Here is a 17,356-nt window from a genome sequence, read left to right as displayed (position 1 = left end):
ACTTAATTAAAAAGTACAAAATATCCAGAATACCCTTAAATGATTTATTTAATTGTTTATTATTTCTTGAATTCTCATTGGTGCATTTCGGCACACAATACTTGCTAAAAACATTTGAACCTAGCTCTCTCTCTCTCTCTCTCTCTCTCTCTATATATATATATATATATATATATATATATATATATATATATATATATATTGTCAAAACTGCAAAGTAGTTATGTATGTCCAAAGGGCTTCTAGCCTAGTGATATCAGATGGTGTCCTCCCTCTTCGAGGTCGAAGATTCAAGTCTCATGGTGAACATATATGGAATTAGATGTTAGTTTAAGAGTATATTATATATTTATATTTATCGGTTAAAAAAAAAAAACTATGAATGTCCAAAATTCATTTATGTTATGTAACAAGAGAAACATATAGCATTTATTTTGATTTAAAATATACACACCGAAAGTCTATAAAAATAGCTTTTTTAATGTAAGTTTTGTGATTATTATTATTATTTTATAAATTAGACATAAGGTATCTGGAATCGGAAGCAGTTTTGGGAGAGAATCTGAAATCTTAGGAACCAGTGTAATCGGTTCCGGTTCAAACATCCTAGGAACCGTCGGTTCCAGTTCCAGTAAATTTGGTTGGGTACCCAACTATGCTTACCCCTACATCTATTATGTGTTATTATTAAAAAGTGAAATAATTTTTCAATATAAATTTTGCTTTATTTTAGAGTAAATTATATAAATGGTCCATGGGGTTTAGTTAAATTCATAGTTTCGATCCCTAAGTTCAAGATTGATAGGTTGCATCCATATGGTTTATGAATATTGCACTTCAGGTCATTGCTCCATATAAAAAGACTAATTTGTTATTTTTTGTCTTTTAACAATTATATATATATAACAATTTTATTTGTTTTTTATGTTAATAGAATTAATATAGATTATTTATAATTTTTTTTTTAAATTAATGATATAAATTATATATATATATATATATATATATATATATATATATATATATATATATATAATATATATATATATATATATATATATATATATATATATATAAATATATATATATATATATATATATATATCATATTATTATTTATTCATAGTTTTATATTATTTTTTACGATTTAAAAATCTATGAATATTGTTGATGTTTTATTCGAATATATTATTTAATATTCTTTTGTTTATGTTTTGTACGTTTATATTATATAATTATATAATAATTTGTTCAAATAAACAAAAAATGAAGTAATTATCAATGTCTAATAAAATTATTTAAACTTAAAGATCAAAGCGTAAATTTTATCAAACCATATGGATTATTTCTGTAATTTACTATTAGTTTAATTTTATAATCATTATTAATATACTAGTTCAGAGACCCGTATATTATACAAATTGATTAAAACAAAATATTAAATAGAAATATTTATACGGGTTAATTAAAACAAAATGTTAAATGAAAAGTTTATTTGAATTTGAAAATCATTGAGAAAAAAACATGCAAAAAATAAATTAATTAAAATTTTGTGTTTAGTTATCAAACTCGTGTATTAAATGGGTTAATTATAACAAAATGTTAAACATGAAGGTTTAAATTGTAAATAATTTGAAATTGAAATTGAAATTTAATATTTAAAATTTAAAATTAATAGTTATTAGGTAGTTTAATTTATGAAAATTAAATTAATGATATATTAGAAATGAAAAATGAAATAAATGACAAGTCTACTATAATAAATGAAAGTTTTTTTGCCACATGTCATCTTATTATTCATTTGGACACATGTCATTTTCTAGATTTTTTAAATTTTTTATTTTCCACTTGTCATTTTATTGTATTTGTCATTTTATTAATTTAAAATTCCACATTTAATGTGTAAGGTAATATATATGTAAAGTATTTATTAGAAAGAATAGAAAGAATTTATATATGTAATATAATCAATACATTAAAGTCTCATTAATTTTAATAATTCAAATTTTTCTCATTTTTCTTATAAATTCAAACTTTTCAAATTGTTAAAATTTTATATATATATATATATATATATATATATATATATATATATATATATATATATATATATATATAACCCATGTAATACATAAGTCTCACTACTAATAAAAAATAAATATATCTCAAAGTTATCTCAAAATTACGAGAAAATAACATGTGGCGAGATAAAAAAATAACACGAGTTTTTTTTTTTTTTTTTTTTTTTTTTTTTTTTTTTTTGTTAGGATAGATAATAATTAATACGGTGAGTCCGGCCCAATTTATATCGGGCCGGTTTTGAATCTCAGTACTATATGGGACCCATCGATGGGTTCGAGGAAGTGGAAAACACTGCAACTAGCACGCATTCCACACCCTCGTCTCCCCCAATTACTAAAACACAACACCAAAAATATTCCCAATTGTTTCTCCCAACCCTCTTTCTTTACATTCTACATGCATGTTTCGTTGTAACCAAATTTGTTTAGCTGCTCAATTTCACGCCGTATGTTTTGTATTTTCAGCTCTAATTTATGAATTTGGTCAAGAATTGAAGCTTCATGTCTGAGAAAAGGTATACTATACACACCGTGATATCAGTTTCTGCTTTGATTTCCATGCATTTTAGTTGCTTTGCTGTCAATTTATCTGAGTTCTTGTTGGATTCATTTGTTATTTAAATGCTAGCTGATTTCTTACGTTTTCTATGAATGTTGAATTAGTTAGGTTTTTTTGCAAAAGATTATCTACGAAGTTATTTTAGGGTGCATTTTTATGATCTTCGGTATCTGCTCCTTTTTTTGTGAATAATTGGGAGTTTTTAAGGATTTGTAGGATATTTACCCTAAAGTTGATAATTCAAACCAGACTTAGAAGAAAGAGTTTGATTTGGCTACTGAAAATTACTTCAATTAGTTGCCTAAATAGGTTAAGCATCCAAATAATCATATGACTAGAGTCTAGAAACTTATCTCACTAGTACTTCGAAAATGCTGTCCTAAGGATTTCAGTTGGCAATATGTTGCATTATGCATCCTTCGTTCCTAATAGAAATTGAATTATTTTGATCCGATGGATCAGTTTTTAACATCAAAATGTTGACCATCTTAGCTTGAAGAAAAATACCAGATCTAGAAAATCTGTGATGCTAAATTGGTTAGAAAATCATTGTTTTGATATTTGAATTTACAATGTAATTTCACTTGGTATGATTTTAAGCCAAAAGGTATATCAATTATCATATATGCTCTTTTTCTACAAAAAATTGATAACATAAAACTATAATGCAGGAAAACATAAAGAATTAAAGATAGCTCTATATGTTGATGGTTTACTCAGTTATACTCTTCATTTCTTTAGAAGCTTTGTTGAGTATGAACTGATATGATATAAAAGACAATAACAATCAGGCTATCATGTCTTACAATAAAGTAGAAGCAGTTCGAGAAAAATCAGATGCTGAAAAGTTGATTCTTTCTAATGATTATGTTGCTGCTAGAACAAAACTCAAAAAAGCCCAACAACTTTTTCCAGCACTGGATCACATTGCCCCAATGCTTACTGTTTGTGAGATTCTTTCAGCCTCCACAAACATAATCCCAGGCTATGAAACCGATTACTACTGGGTTCTTCAGCTTATGCCTTCATCAAACCTCACAGATATAACTTCTCAATATCAGAAACTCGTGTCCTTATTACAACCTATAAAATACAAGTTCCCTGCTACCGAATTAGCCCTTAAACTTTTACATGAAGCATATTCTGTGCTTTCTGATAAGAAGAAGCGCGTGACTTTTGATATAAAACGAGGTATAAGTTGGGTAAATTATGAATCTTTTGAACTCAACCCGAATGCGATTTCCGATAACAATGGTGACAAAGTTCATGTCAATAACATATTACAAGAATCTGGTTCTTCCTCTTCGGATGTTGTTTCAGAAGGGCATAAAGGTCAAGACATGGATATTAATTCGGTTTCAGGTACACTGAAAGGTGTTTTAAAAAGGGTCGAACAGGATTATTACGGTTTTGATAGTTTCAGGACACATGAATGTTTTGAATTAAGAGATATTTGGGCTGTTCATTGCTGTTTACGTGAGCCTTTCATTGGTGGTAGATATGGGCAAATTTGTAAAAAATCAGGAGGTGAAATTGAAGTTACATGGTTGAAACCTATTCCGGTTACCGAAGGTGAAAGAAGATGGTTTGATGCGGGTTTACCTGTTGCTTGTGGATCGTTTTGTTTGGATACAGAAACAAATGGAATCATCGCATCGAAAGGGGTATTTTCGTACAAATGCTCATGGGATTCCGGAGTTACAGAGGAGTTATTCGAGATTTACCCGAAAAAGGGCGAAGTTTGGGCGTTATATCAAGATTTTGACCTCGAAGAATGGTCCTACAATCCTGATGTCATACAAGACTGTTCTTTTAAACCATTTGAAATCGTATCCGATTATTCGATATACACAGGAGTCGAGTGCTGTCCGTTGGTTAAAGTGAACGGTTTCAAAAGCATTTTTGAACGGACTGAGGGCGAAAATGTCATTCTACATGTCGGGCCACGTGACCTATACATGCTGGCCCACAACATTCCAGCGTATAGATTTACAGGTGGCGAGATCGATGGGGTCCGCAACGGCATGTTTGAGCTCGATCAATTAGCTCTGAGAAACTCGAGTCAAGAACCCGAGGATTCAACTGTAGCTAAAGAGAAAGAGCCTGAGTTTGTGGACCCTACACCTGGCCCAGATAGCACGGTTTTGGGCCCAAATTGGTCTGTAAATGACTTCACAACGGGCCAGGTTTGGTCTGTGTACACCGGGAAAGACCTGATGCCTCGTCAATACGTTGTAATCAATAGCATGATTTCACCGACCCGGTTATCTGCAACGGTTCTTGAACCGGAGCCTGTTCCGGACATGGATCCGAGCTGGAAAAACCGGAATTTCCCGATTGTTTGTGGTATGTTTAGAGCGAAAGAAACCGTTCTCAATTTTGACTTAAGTCAACTCTCGCATTCGGTTAACTGCTACAAAAGCATGAGTGCTTCGGTTTACAAGATATTTCCGTTAAAGGGGGAGGTTTGGGCGGTGTTCAAAAATTGTAAATCGGGATTTAATCGACTGAATTATGATAATTATAAATGTTGGGTGGTTGAGATTTTGTCTGATTTTTCTGAAGGGGAGAAAATGATGGTGGCTAGATTGGTGGAAGTCAAGGGTTGTTTGACTTTTTATGAGCGATTGCAAGGTGAAGATGGGTTTGAAATGGTTCGTGGGTTTTCAAGGAGAGAAATGTTGTGTTTTTCGCACCGGATTCCGGCTTTCAGGGTGCCTGGAATTGGAGGGCATGGGATTCCGGAGAGTTCTTGGCATTTAGAACCGGTGGCTTTACCACCACCAAATACCTGAAAGTCACTATAAGGGCCAAGGGGGAGATTCAGATTCTATTTTAGGGTTCGGTATTTAAGACAATTGTTGTAAGATTATTGCTGAATTGACCCTTGGATATTTGTCATAGGATTTGTACATACTGAGGACTGAGGAAAATAACGTAAAAAAGATTGGAAGGTGTACAAATGAGCCGTTATTGGTTCATTTGCTTCCATTTTAGTTTCAATCTCAAATTCCATGTTTGAACTGATATTTCTTTTCAATCGTTCATTTTTTTTTTTTTTTTACAACAACAATCGTATGGTTGTTTCACAGTTATTGCAGTTATAGAGTCTTTAATTTTATAATCATTTTTAATATATAATTACTTTATGTCAAATTGATATTTGACAAGTCATTATTATGATATTCTTTGGGTGGGAATAATCGTTGAAGCTGTTCCTGGTTAGCACGGATAGAGTTTAGATTTGGATTTGATGATGTGTTTGTAGGCCATCCAGTATACCAATGACGAACCCTTTTGTGGTCTAGCTGGCCACGAACAAGGACGGGCAAGTTGTCCTGATGCATCGTTGTAGGTCGTGGTTGTGGTGATTTGTGGTGGGGAGCACAAAGGACCAAGACCTTCTTCTCTCTCAAGGCCAACCTTCTCCTGCTCTCTTCTCCGTGGTCGTGACCGATACACCAATAATGGTTCGTGATTGGTGATGGCACTCGTGGTTCGTTGTCCATCCTCTGTATTGCAGATGGTCTTACGGTAGTAATGGTTGGAGTCTTTGTTTATGTATTTTTATGAGTGTCTTTTAATATTGTTTAAAAGAAATGATGGTAAAATCTATAAAACTGTATTGCTCATTGCCAATTTGAAGTTTTATCTATATAAAAATTGTAAATTTTAAGTTGTAAGAGTGATGTCATCTTTGCTACGTCCATATAAGATTGGAGAGAGTGGTGCCACAAAAATTACACTCATTTCACTGCCACGTAGACACTACTTCATTCTTTACCACAAAAGTGTGGTTTCATACTACACCTAAGGAGTGGTGCCACATTTTGGTATTTTTTTTTTTGTTTTAATAAATAAAAAGAGTCAATCATAGGAGGTAAGAAAAAGGAACCAATCATATTCTTTGAAGGAGTGCTCCCTTGGAATGTCGCCCTGTACCTGTACATCTACCGCACCAAGGGGCGTTGTTCTTGCTGATGTGATACTCAAGTATGGCAAGGGCCAGAGCCCACTCCCTTTGGTCTAAGCTCCACATATATTACAACTTGATTTACCAAGTCAAAAGAGAGAGAACATACAATTTTCTCCCTTTTCGGCAACGCAATGCTGAGAAGGGTTGGTTTACACAACATGTTGAGATGGCCGATGGGGGCAGTATACCTACAATATGTTGCACATTAGTCTTGCCGAAGACTTTTGTCATCCACTCTTAATTATTTAAAATCTAATAGAGAAAAATCATGGATTCCGGAGACGAGTATAGATGTTTTTCATTACCCAACTGAGGGATGAGGATTAAAATGATCGTCTATATTCACCCTTCTCTATTTTATATCAACTCTAACCTTAAGGTTGCCCGAAGTGAGAGGCTGGAACACGCGTAGAGGCCAACGTGTCAGCCTCCAAGACGCGTGAACACCGCCCCAACTCTGGTGTGTTGGGCTTGGCGTCTTCACAGAGACGAGAGAAGACACGTGATTTAATTGGCTACTCCACTTTTTTTACCGTTGCTGCATTTAATTGTTTATAAAAAAATTAATTAATTAATTAATTAGTTACCATATATATATATATATATATATATATATATATATATATATATATATATATATATATATATATATATATATATCACCATTTTTTCTCATTTCAAACACACACATCACAACTTTTGAACACAAACATATATACTACCAAAAAATTATTCTTTCCTCCATGGATTCACCTCAAAATACCCCACCAACCCAGAACACCCCAAACACTCCAAATGATCCGTTAGCAAATATTGGCTACATGCAATTGTTATTGTCCCCTGTTGCACAACAACCTCTATTCACTAATCTTCCATACCACCCACACTACTACCAACAACAACCACCACGACAATTTGTTCAATCCCAATTTCAACCCTTTCAAGAACAATCTTCTCCGCAATTTCAGCCCCAAACTTCCCAACGTCAACAAACTTCATAACCATCTCAAGTTCCGTTATCTCAATCTCAACCCGTAAACCTCGACATTGAAGACGACGATGAACGGGTTCAAGAAACACAACCAAGTCGTAGAAGGCAAAAAAAAAAAATCAAAAGATTCAACAAAAAAGAAAAATGCCCAATGGACCGAGGAGGAGGAAGCAGCTTTAGCTAAAGCTTGGATTTTTATATCACAAGACGGGGGTATCGGCAACGCGCAATCGGGACAAAGCTTTTGGAATCGTGTTTTAGACCACTTCCACGCGTTATTAGGAAGACAAACGAGCCGGACATACGAATCAGTCAATGCTAAATGGTGTGACCTTAGAGCGGCTTGTACCAAATTTAACGGCGTATTTGACAATCTAAAAAATATGCATCGAAGTGGTAGCAACGATTTCAACATTTTATCAACAACGTTGCACCAATTCAAAATTACTAACAATGGTAAACTTTTTGGCAACCAAAAAGCGTGGGAAGTTTGTCGCAATGGCCCAAAATGGGTCCTTTATCCGGAAACGGCACATTCGGGATCTACCACTGGTTCCAGCAAAAGGTCGAGAACGACCGATTCGGAAATCGGTGCTAACCTTGACCTCAATGATGAGTTCGACGCCACCAAGGGGGAGGGTCCATCGGACGTCCATCTTCGTCGACCACCGGGAAGGGACAAAGCAAGAAAGGGGGTTTCTTCTAGCGGGAAATCAATCAACGATGACGTATTAGCGGAGAAAATCGAGAAAACACTACATTTTTTAGAAAAAAAAATTGATTCAACGGAGGAGCAATGCCGACGACAATTGGCACTCATCAATCTTTAAATCATAAACACGGTGACACAACCAAATCTCGATCCAGAAAATTTAAGGGTGTTTTTGAAAATTCAACAAGAAGTTCTCGACCAATATCGAAACTAGATTTGATGTTTTTTAGTAATTTATGTTTAATTTTCTAAGTTATTTTTATGTTTTTTTAGTATTTTAGTTTTATTTTTCTATGTGTTTTTATGTTTTTCTAGTAATTTAGGTTTAATTTTCTATGTTTTAAATTATGTAAATATTTTATTATATTATAAATTATGTTTTTATCTAATTTAGTCATAAAAGATAAAAAAAAGTTATGTATTTTATAAATTATGTTATTTATTTAATATAATGTTAAAAAAATAAAAAAGTGAATGTTGTTATATATGTATTTTATAAATTATGTTATTTATTTAATATAATGTTAAAAAAAATAATAAATAAATAAATAAGTGAATGTTGTTAGTGGTAGATGTAGCACCACTTTTCCGGATTGGTGGTGACCACTCCACATAGCCTAAAATAAAAGTTCAATTATTTTTTGTGTTATTTTTTTCAACTTCAACAAAGATACTAAAAAATCACATTAAAAATATATTTTAATATTTATAAATCAAATATAATAATTATAATAGTTATAAAAAAGCAATCAAAATAATATTTTAATTAAAAAATGGTTCTAATATTAAGAATAATTTACACCAAATACGGTGGATGCACTTTCTTTCTTTGACACAAAAATGGTGCACACCAAATATGGAGCCGTTATTCAGTTGGACCAATTTTTCCTGATTCTCCATAGAAATGGCATGCAAGACTGCAGGAGATCCCAAATTGGGCACGAGGCCGAACCATTTTATAATATATTAAAAAATATATTTTTAATTAATAATCTATATTTTTTGAATTATATCTAAATACACTCTGTATAATTTTCGACCTTTTTGACCCGTTTCATTTAAACTAATTTTGAGTTTTACTCATTGGATCCTTCGGAGATAAAATATAACCTAAATTATACCCATTTTATGAAAAGTGTTGGAAATTCCCACCTCTGGCTCTAATGCTCTGTGTATAAGTTATTGAATATGAGGACATTAACAAACCATAATGCCTAATGACTACATAAAATGATATAATTGCTGGCCAAAAGACCATAAATGAAATAATCCTAAGAACATTGAACAAAAACTGAAAGTTTACTATTAAAAATGTTCTCTTAATCGTCCTTGGTCATAACTTATCAGCAATTTTGGTTAATGCATCTGAGATCCTGTTAAGAGCTGAAACCAAATTGTTATTGTAGTCTTTTCTTTCATCTCTTTCCAACTGACGATTTGTGTTTTCTGCTTCCAACCTTGCATTCAATGAGTTGGCATTCTTCTCAAGAACTTCGATTAATCGAGTATTAAAGTTTCTGTTGTGGGGTTCATCTGTTGATACTCTTCTCCTCTTACACCCCTCTTGTGGCATACGTCCTTTCCATGAAGCCCAGTTCGTTTGTTGCTCATTTAGGGTACCTGCTATATTTTAATAATTTATATAACAATTTGGTAAAATAATGTATAAACATGTAAAAATTTGGTTGAAAAATGAAATAACATAACTTGATAAAAGATCTATATTGTTGCATATATTGGTAATTATGCATATTTATTGCATAAATAAGTGTTTTACATAAAATGGATGGGTTTAAATGTCACAATTGTTATTTTTATTTTAAATAATTTCTCTTATCACAAGAACTATATCGTTACGAGTGTAAAAACAAATTAACAAGTGCTAACATTTGAATACTATTGGGCCACTTTCTACAAGTGTGGTGAGACGCATTGACAATGGTAAATATATAAAAGTCTCAAATTTTCAGGAGAAGTTTCAATAAAGTTCTAAAAGTTTTTTTGTTTAACAGAAAAATTCCGATTATTTAACATTTATCCAAATTAACGAAAAAATCATTTTTTATATTTGAACAAAAACAACAAATTTTATGATTTTCTCAAAATAATGAGATTTTTCTGTTCAAAACAAAATTTAGGATTTTTTTGAAATTTTTCCGAAAAATTTAGGATTTTTCAGTAGATTTCCCCAATGACAATGAGTTATACTAGATTATAATTAAATTGGTTGAATTTTTATCCAACACAACATTTTTAAATTTAACGGGCCAAATTTCCAATTGAACCCATAGTTTTAAATAAACGGGTTTGACATATATATGTATAAACTCAACCTGTTAAAAACTTGGGTTGACCTACTAAAATTTAAAATGTAAATATATTTAAAAATGATTTTGAGTAGCTAAATAAGTAGGGTTGTTCATTATTTTGATAAAACCGTATTGGACAATTTGGTTCAGATATTAAGATTTTTGGATTGGTTTTCAACAATACCGAATTATTATTTTGGATTGCTTTTAGTTTATGAAATAAAAACCGAATAATCCAAAAAACCGAATAACAGTTTATTTTTTATTTATATTTAATATAGCTATAATTATTTATTAATTTTAAAATTTGCTTTTTCAAATAAGTTCAAAAAGTTTCCCCAAATAAAAAACAATAATATACATTCTCTCAAAAAAAATCTATTAAATAATAAACTACAATATACATTATTAGTAGTTGTTTATAAATTTTAAAAATTGGATAATATTGTAATTATATGTCATTTTAAAATGGTTTGGTTTATGAAAATCGAATCAGAAAAACCGATCCAATTTTGAAAATCGAAATCAATTTAGATTTATTTAATTGAGCCGATTCATCCAAACGAACGCCCTTATATATAAGTTACAAACCTAAATATTGTTCAAAGTAAGATTAAAATACAACTACAACTACGAATCACTTATTCATATAATATTACAATTTTATTTTTATTTATTAAATATAAGCTAACTATAAAAAAACACTCATTAAATTTAAATAAGATGGAATTAGAAAAGCCTAATTTGACTTATTTAATTAAACGAGTTAATATATATGTTTGAGGATCCGCACAGCCTCAATTTATGTGTTATTTATCCATTCCTTAATATTTGGTTGAGTTTTGTTGTATATATTTTCACCCAATTTGACCTGTTAAATTAGTTTACATATAAGTCTTTTCTATTTACTCACTCTAAATTTACATGATTTTAGATAAATAAGTTCAGATTGCCATCTTCAGTAGAAAGTATAGATTAGAATAAATAATTGTTGATTAATGAATTTTCCGTAATCTGGAAAAATAAATGGACCAATATAATCTATACTAAATACTAACAAATATTAGTATAGATTATATCTCCCCATGTATTTGGTCCTACTTGTAATTGTATCTTAAAAGTCCATTATATCTGTATATATACTTTTTAATGTAAAGAGATCATTACTGGAAATTCATTAATCAACAAGAATGTGATCAAAGAAAAATAACAGAAGATATAGTATGGTTTACCTTGTGAGCAATCCTGGTGAAATGTTTGACATCTCTTCTCTGTTATTCAAAACCAGATATTAGTGAGAAGTTACTAAATGCAAGCATACAGATACTCAATTTCAAAACCCCGTTTGAATCACACGAAAGTCACCTGAAATAGGCATAGGATCCGGGGATCCCGGTATTGGGTTGTCAGCTTCTTCCTCCATTTTGTCTGAATCTGGAAAAAGACCATCATCAGACACAGCACGTCGACCACTATCAAAAACCACATCCTCCTCCACCTCCGCCTCCCCTTCCTCCTCCTCCTCCTCCTCTTCATCTCCGGCCACCACCCCCACCCCATTTTCATCTTTTGTATCGGCACTTACAGTCACCAGAGCAAGCTTATACTCCGCCTTAGTAAACGCTTTCCCATCCAATACATCAAACACTTCCTGATCAAAAAAACCCGGCAATTTATTCTCTTTCCTCAAATCATTTCGCATCAACCAATATGAATCCGATTCTTGTTTCACTTGTGATTCCCATGCTTTTATCTTCTTGAAATCACCCACCATATTACTCCATCTTTTCCGGCACTGAACCGGGCCCCGGTTCACCCCATGCTGTTTACAGTACGAAGCAACCGAATCCCACTTGGGTTCGACCTGGTCCGACCCGAAAACCGAACTTGATCTCCGGCCCCTACGGCCTCTATTCTCTGCAACTTTCTTGCCTTCTATAAGGGTAAGTGTTTCTTGTCGGGTCCATCGAGGATGTCGTGGTGATTTGCTCTTATCATCCGCCACTTCCACCACCATGGGCGGTAGTTTTTGGCCATCAACCACCACCTTGCTGGGAGTATCACCACCACCACCACTATTATGACACACTTCATCTGCCATAAGAAGGTAATAAGAGTCTTGAATATTTACAGCCTATATATTTTGTGTAGGCTCTTTTATAGGATACATAAATAAAGGAGGTGTATGCATGTACCATTTAAGGATTGTTGACCTTAATAAGGGCATTACTTTCTTTGTTTTGGCATCGAATTAAATGGGTTTTTATGTGCATATTATATACTTAATTAAGCACTAATTATATCTTTAAGGCACTAATTAAGGACCAATTATATCTCATTTTCCCTTTGTTGCCTTACATTTTAGGGAGTTAAAGATTTGTTCTTTAGGACTATACTCATCTAGTTAAACGTTGTGTATGTGAAAAAGTTGAACTTTATTTTCTTACCATATTTTGGTGAATATTAGTCAAACATTAAAAATGCCTTTAAATGAAATCAAATAAAAAAAACTTATGAAACAAAGTCAATATTACGACTATTTTGCAATGTTATCAATGGGTAAGAAAGTAATATCGGATTTATAAAACGTCCATAGGAAAAAATATTGTATTGATTCAGTAATTATTAATTAGGGAGTATAAATTGATAAATCATTCAGGGATGGCTGAAATAGAATATATATCACAGATTAGTCCTTTGGGTTCAAATCTTACATTTGAAATTTTTTTAGGGTATAGAAGAGTTTTTACTGTTTATTTATGTGTATCTTTACTCTTTAGCTTAGTTTGTATGAAAGAGAACTGAAAATCTCTGTTGATTACAAACATTGAATGTTAAAATACCCAATAAATATGAAAATCAATATTTATGATAAAATATGATAAAATGATCTTTATATTTAATGCTATTCATACCCACTTTGGGTTTATCTCGTCAGTTTGTTGGGCCATATTAATTTGTTTTTGTTTATAAAAATGTTAGCATTGGTCCCTTAAACAATTTATTTCTATTAATAATTTAATATAGCATTAGATGGGATAATGTTGGTACATCTAAAAATTATCTAGTTAATGTTTTAAAAAAATATTGAAAATGATTATGTTATTAATATTAATTATGAATATAATAATTTTTATATTAAGTTGATATGTATAATTATAATTAGTTTGAACAATATGATAAAATAAACATATATTAAAATCATATTAATCATTGACATCTTACATTCATATAAAATTAAATAAAATTTTTGAATTTAATATTATTTTTATCTAATGTATGATTAATTATTTTAAAAATATCTTATTTGACAATCTTTTAATTTCAATCACAGACTCTTTTAAAGTAATGTTATAGAATTTTATAATTATAACTTATTATTAATTATTATTATTATTAATTGATTTTAAAACCATTTGTTACCATCAAAAGGTTATATATTTAAAAAAAACTTATTTTTATTTAAAAAATAATAGAAAGTAAAGTTTGTATATAAAATCTTTTTGTATGGTTTTGTATTTATACTACATTAAAGAACCAATTTATAGTTATTAGTATAAAAGATTTGAAAAGTTATGGATATTTGGGTTTAAATCCATTAACAAATCATGCATTGATTACCAAAAGAATATTATTAAAGTAACTATGTAATAATTATTAAGGTTTTAAATAAAATTAAACATAACTTAGAAGGTAATATCGAATTCAAGTTTTACGAGATGTGATGATATGTTGTTTATAAGACGTGATTTAATGAGACAATTATATATATATATATATATATATATATATATATATATATATATATATATATATATATATATATATATATATATAATTTAAGGCGACATTTTCTTGAAACGTGACGTCCAATACAAGCTTTTGAGCAATGACGCGTCACGTTGAGCTTTTTGAACATTGATAATTATAAATGATTTAGGGAATGTCTGTCAACGCATGTTTAAGAGGTTTTACTTTTTAGTTTTTTGACAAAACTTTCGATTTAAACAAAAAGTTTTGTTTTGTGGTACTGTCTTTTAGCTTTTAATTTAAATAAAATAAACACTCTAAATTTAAAAGCTACTTCATGTATCGTTTAATAAAAAACTATTGATTTTTTTAATCAGTTTCCATAATGCCCTTAAAAATATATTTATATATTTATCTTTTTTAACCAATTTTCCTTTTATGTATTTTTACAGATTTCAAAAGTTTTGAACTACTTCTCTCAAACTCATATAACAAATAAAAACTACAGTTTTCAACTACTAATTATGTGCTTTTAACTTTTAGTTAAAAGTTACCAGCTAGTTTTAACAAACACACCCATTTAGAGGTCGTAAGTATATTGGGTATAGTTTTAACTTTTTTTATCAGATTATTTATTTGATTGTACGAGTTTTACAAACTTTCAACAACTCTTTAAACTTTTATATTTAAAAGAACAGAATCCACCATATCGTTAAATAAATATTTCAAAATAAAACCTATAAAATTAAGTTTTTTTTTGGCTAGCAAAATGAAGTTTTATCTTGATTTTTTATAACATGTAATTTTTTTGGAACTACAGACTAATTTACTCTTAAATTGTCACTTATGTCTACAACGGGACTTAAACTCATTAACTTTCAACTGAGAGAGTCATTCCTTACCATTAGGCCATTGACTTATTAAATGGAAATTTATTTAATAAAAACAATAAACTCATGAGACAACAATAAAAATCATTAATTATAACATTAGGTAGAAATATAAAGAGTTATGAAGTTTCAAATAAATATGATATTAATAAAATGACATCTTTTATTATTATATATATATATATATATATATATATATATATATATATATATATATATATATATATATATATATATATATATATATTTGTGTAATAGTAAGTTGTATGGTAAAAATATATTGACATATTAGACATGAATACCAATTGATCTAATAAAAATATGAAAAATTAAATATGAAATATTCATCACCAACATATATTATGTATAGGATTGATTTTTCATCAAAAGGTCTAACAAAATAATATAATTAACTTTTTAGAGTTGATTATATATAAACGAACCAATATTAATATATATATATATATATATATATATATATATATATATATATATATATATATATATATATAATCGCAAAAAAAATAGTGATAATATACAAATGTTATCTATAAAAAAATATATTGTTGTAACTTAGAGAATCACTCCTTACCAATAGGTCACTGACTTATTATATGGAGAATTTTATTTAACAAAAACAATAAACTCACGAGACAACAATAAAAATCATTAATTATAATATTATGTAGAAATATAAATAGTTATGAAGTTTTAACTATGATATTAATAAAATGACATCTTTCATAGTGTGTGTCTATATATATATATATATATATATATATATATATATATATATATATATATATATATATATATATATATATATATATATATATATATATGTGTGTGTGTGTGTGTGTGTGTGTGTTTGTGCGCGCGCGTTGTGCAATAGTAAGTTGTATGGTAAAAATATATTGACATATTAGACATGAACACAAAATTTCAGATCTAATAAAAATATGAAAAATTAAATATACTGTTCATCACCAACATATATTATGTATCATGAATGATTTTTCATCAAAAGATCCAACAAAATAATATAATCAACTTTCTATAGTCAATTATATATAAACGAACATTAAAAATATAAGGATATGTCTATGAGAAACATATTGTTGTAGATCCTTTTTATCATGAGATCCACACCAGAAAATTTAAAATCAAAATCAATGATGAGATCGATGTTAAAATCCCCTAAAAATGTGGAATCGGACCTTTGGAATCCACCCCTTCATCTTTGTGAGTTTGATTTCTGGGAATCGATAAGACAAACGGATCTAAAACGGTATTGAAACACTATACACTTGATCATATGAGGTAATTGATCAGGTGCACTCATTTATGAACAAATTTGCACGTGGTTCCTATTTAAATAGAAAAGAGAGAAAGAGCATATTGTTCTGCAACCCTATGTAACGATGTCGCCGAAGATAATGGTCGCCTCTGCCTTCGATTCAAACAGAGAAAAAAAAAGAGTATGTCAGTTATATATTGTGAATGGAGAAGAGATAGAGATCGACAATTCTTCATTTGGGGTGTTTGTGTTGGTGACGTTCGATGATTCAAAGCGGACATAAGTGGTTTCTTGATGCTCATCAATGATGAGATCGATGTTGAAATCCCCAAAACATGTGGAATAGGACCTTTAGAAATCACCACTTCATCTTTGTGAGTTTAATTTCTGGGAATCGATAAGACAAACGGATCTAAAACGGTATTGAAACCCTATACACTTGGTCATATGAGGCAATTGATTTTCTACACTCATTTATGAAACAAATCCGCACTTGCTTCCTATTTAAATGGAAAAGAAAGAAAGAGCTTATTGTTTTGCAACCCTCTATAATGGTTTCGCCGAAGATAATGGTCGCCTCTGCCTCCGATTCAAACAGAGAAAAAAAAGAGTATGTCAGTTATATATTGTGAACGGAGAAGAGATAGAGATCGACAATTCTTCATTTGGGGTGTCTGTATTAGTGGCATTCGATGATACAGATATGTTTTACTTAGGCCTCGCCTGTCACATGGCCTCGCCCGCCAACAAATAATATCACATAAACATATCACAACACATAAGCTAAACTC

The 17,356-nt window shown here is 30.2% G+C and overlaps 1 protein-coding gene and 1 pseudogene across 2 annotated transcripts; one reads left to right on the top strand and one right to left on the bottom strand.

Annotated features, from left to right (window-relative positions):
- The first annotated feature begins 2,366 nt into the window (after positions 1 to 2,366).
- LOC144997055 (uncharacterized) lies at positions 2,367 to 5,667 on the top strand. Its single transcript, XM_078956876.1, has 2 exons — positions 2,367 to 2,596; positions 3,312 to 5,667. Exon 2 carries the CDS (start codon positions 3,438 to 3,440, stop codon positions 5,433 to 5,435), a length of 1,998 nt encoding a protein of 665 aa, XP_078813002.1. The 5' UTR covers positions 2,367 to 2,596; positions 3,312 to 3,437; the 3' UTR covers positions 5,436 to 5,667.
- Positions 5,668 to 9,521: 3,854 nt separating this feature from the next.
- On the bottom strand, positions 9,522 to 12,729 carry LOC145045077 (trihelix transcription factor ASR3 pseudogene; annotated as a pseudogene). Its single transcript, XR_013681767.1, has 3 exons — positions 11,994 to 12,729; positions 11,861 to 11,899; positions 9,522 to 9,942 (listed from the first exon to the last, which is right to left on the bottom strand). The product of XR_013681767.1 is annotated as a trihelix transcription factor ASR3 pseudogene (transcript).
- Positions 12,730 to 17,356: the final 4,627 nt, after the last annotated feature.

The sequence above is a fragment of the Lactuca saligna genome, chromosome 5 (assembly GCF_052625555.1).
Source record: "Lactuca saligna cultivar CGN05327 chromosome 5, ASM5262555v1, whole genome shotgun sequence".
Taxonomy (NCBI): domain Eukaryota; kingdom Viridiplantae; phylum Streptophyta; class Magnoliopsida; order Asterales; family Asteraceae; genus Lactuca; species Lactuca saligna.
This window is presented reverse-complemented; position numbering and strand designations above follow the sequence as displayed.

Coding starts and splice junctions, on each gene's coding strand:
- LOC144997055 (XM_078956876.1), top strand. CDS start 3,438: ATGTCTTACAATAAAGTAGAAGCAGTTCGAGAAAAATCAGATGCTGAA.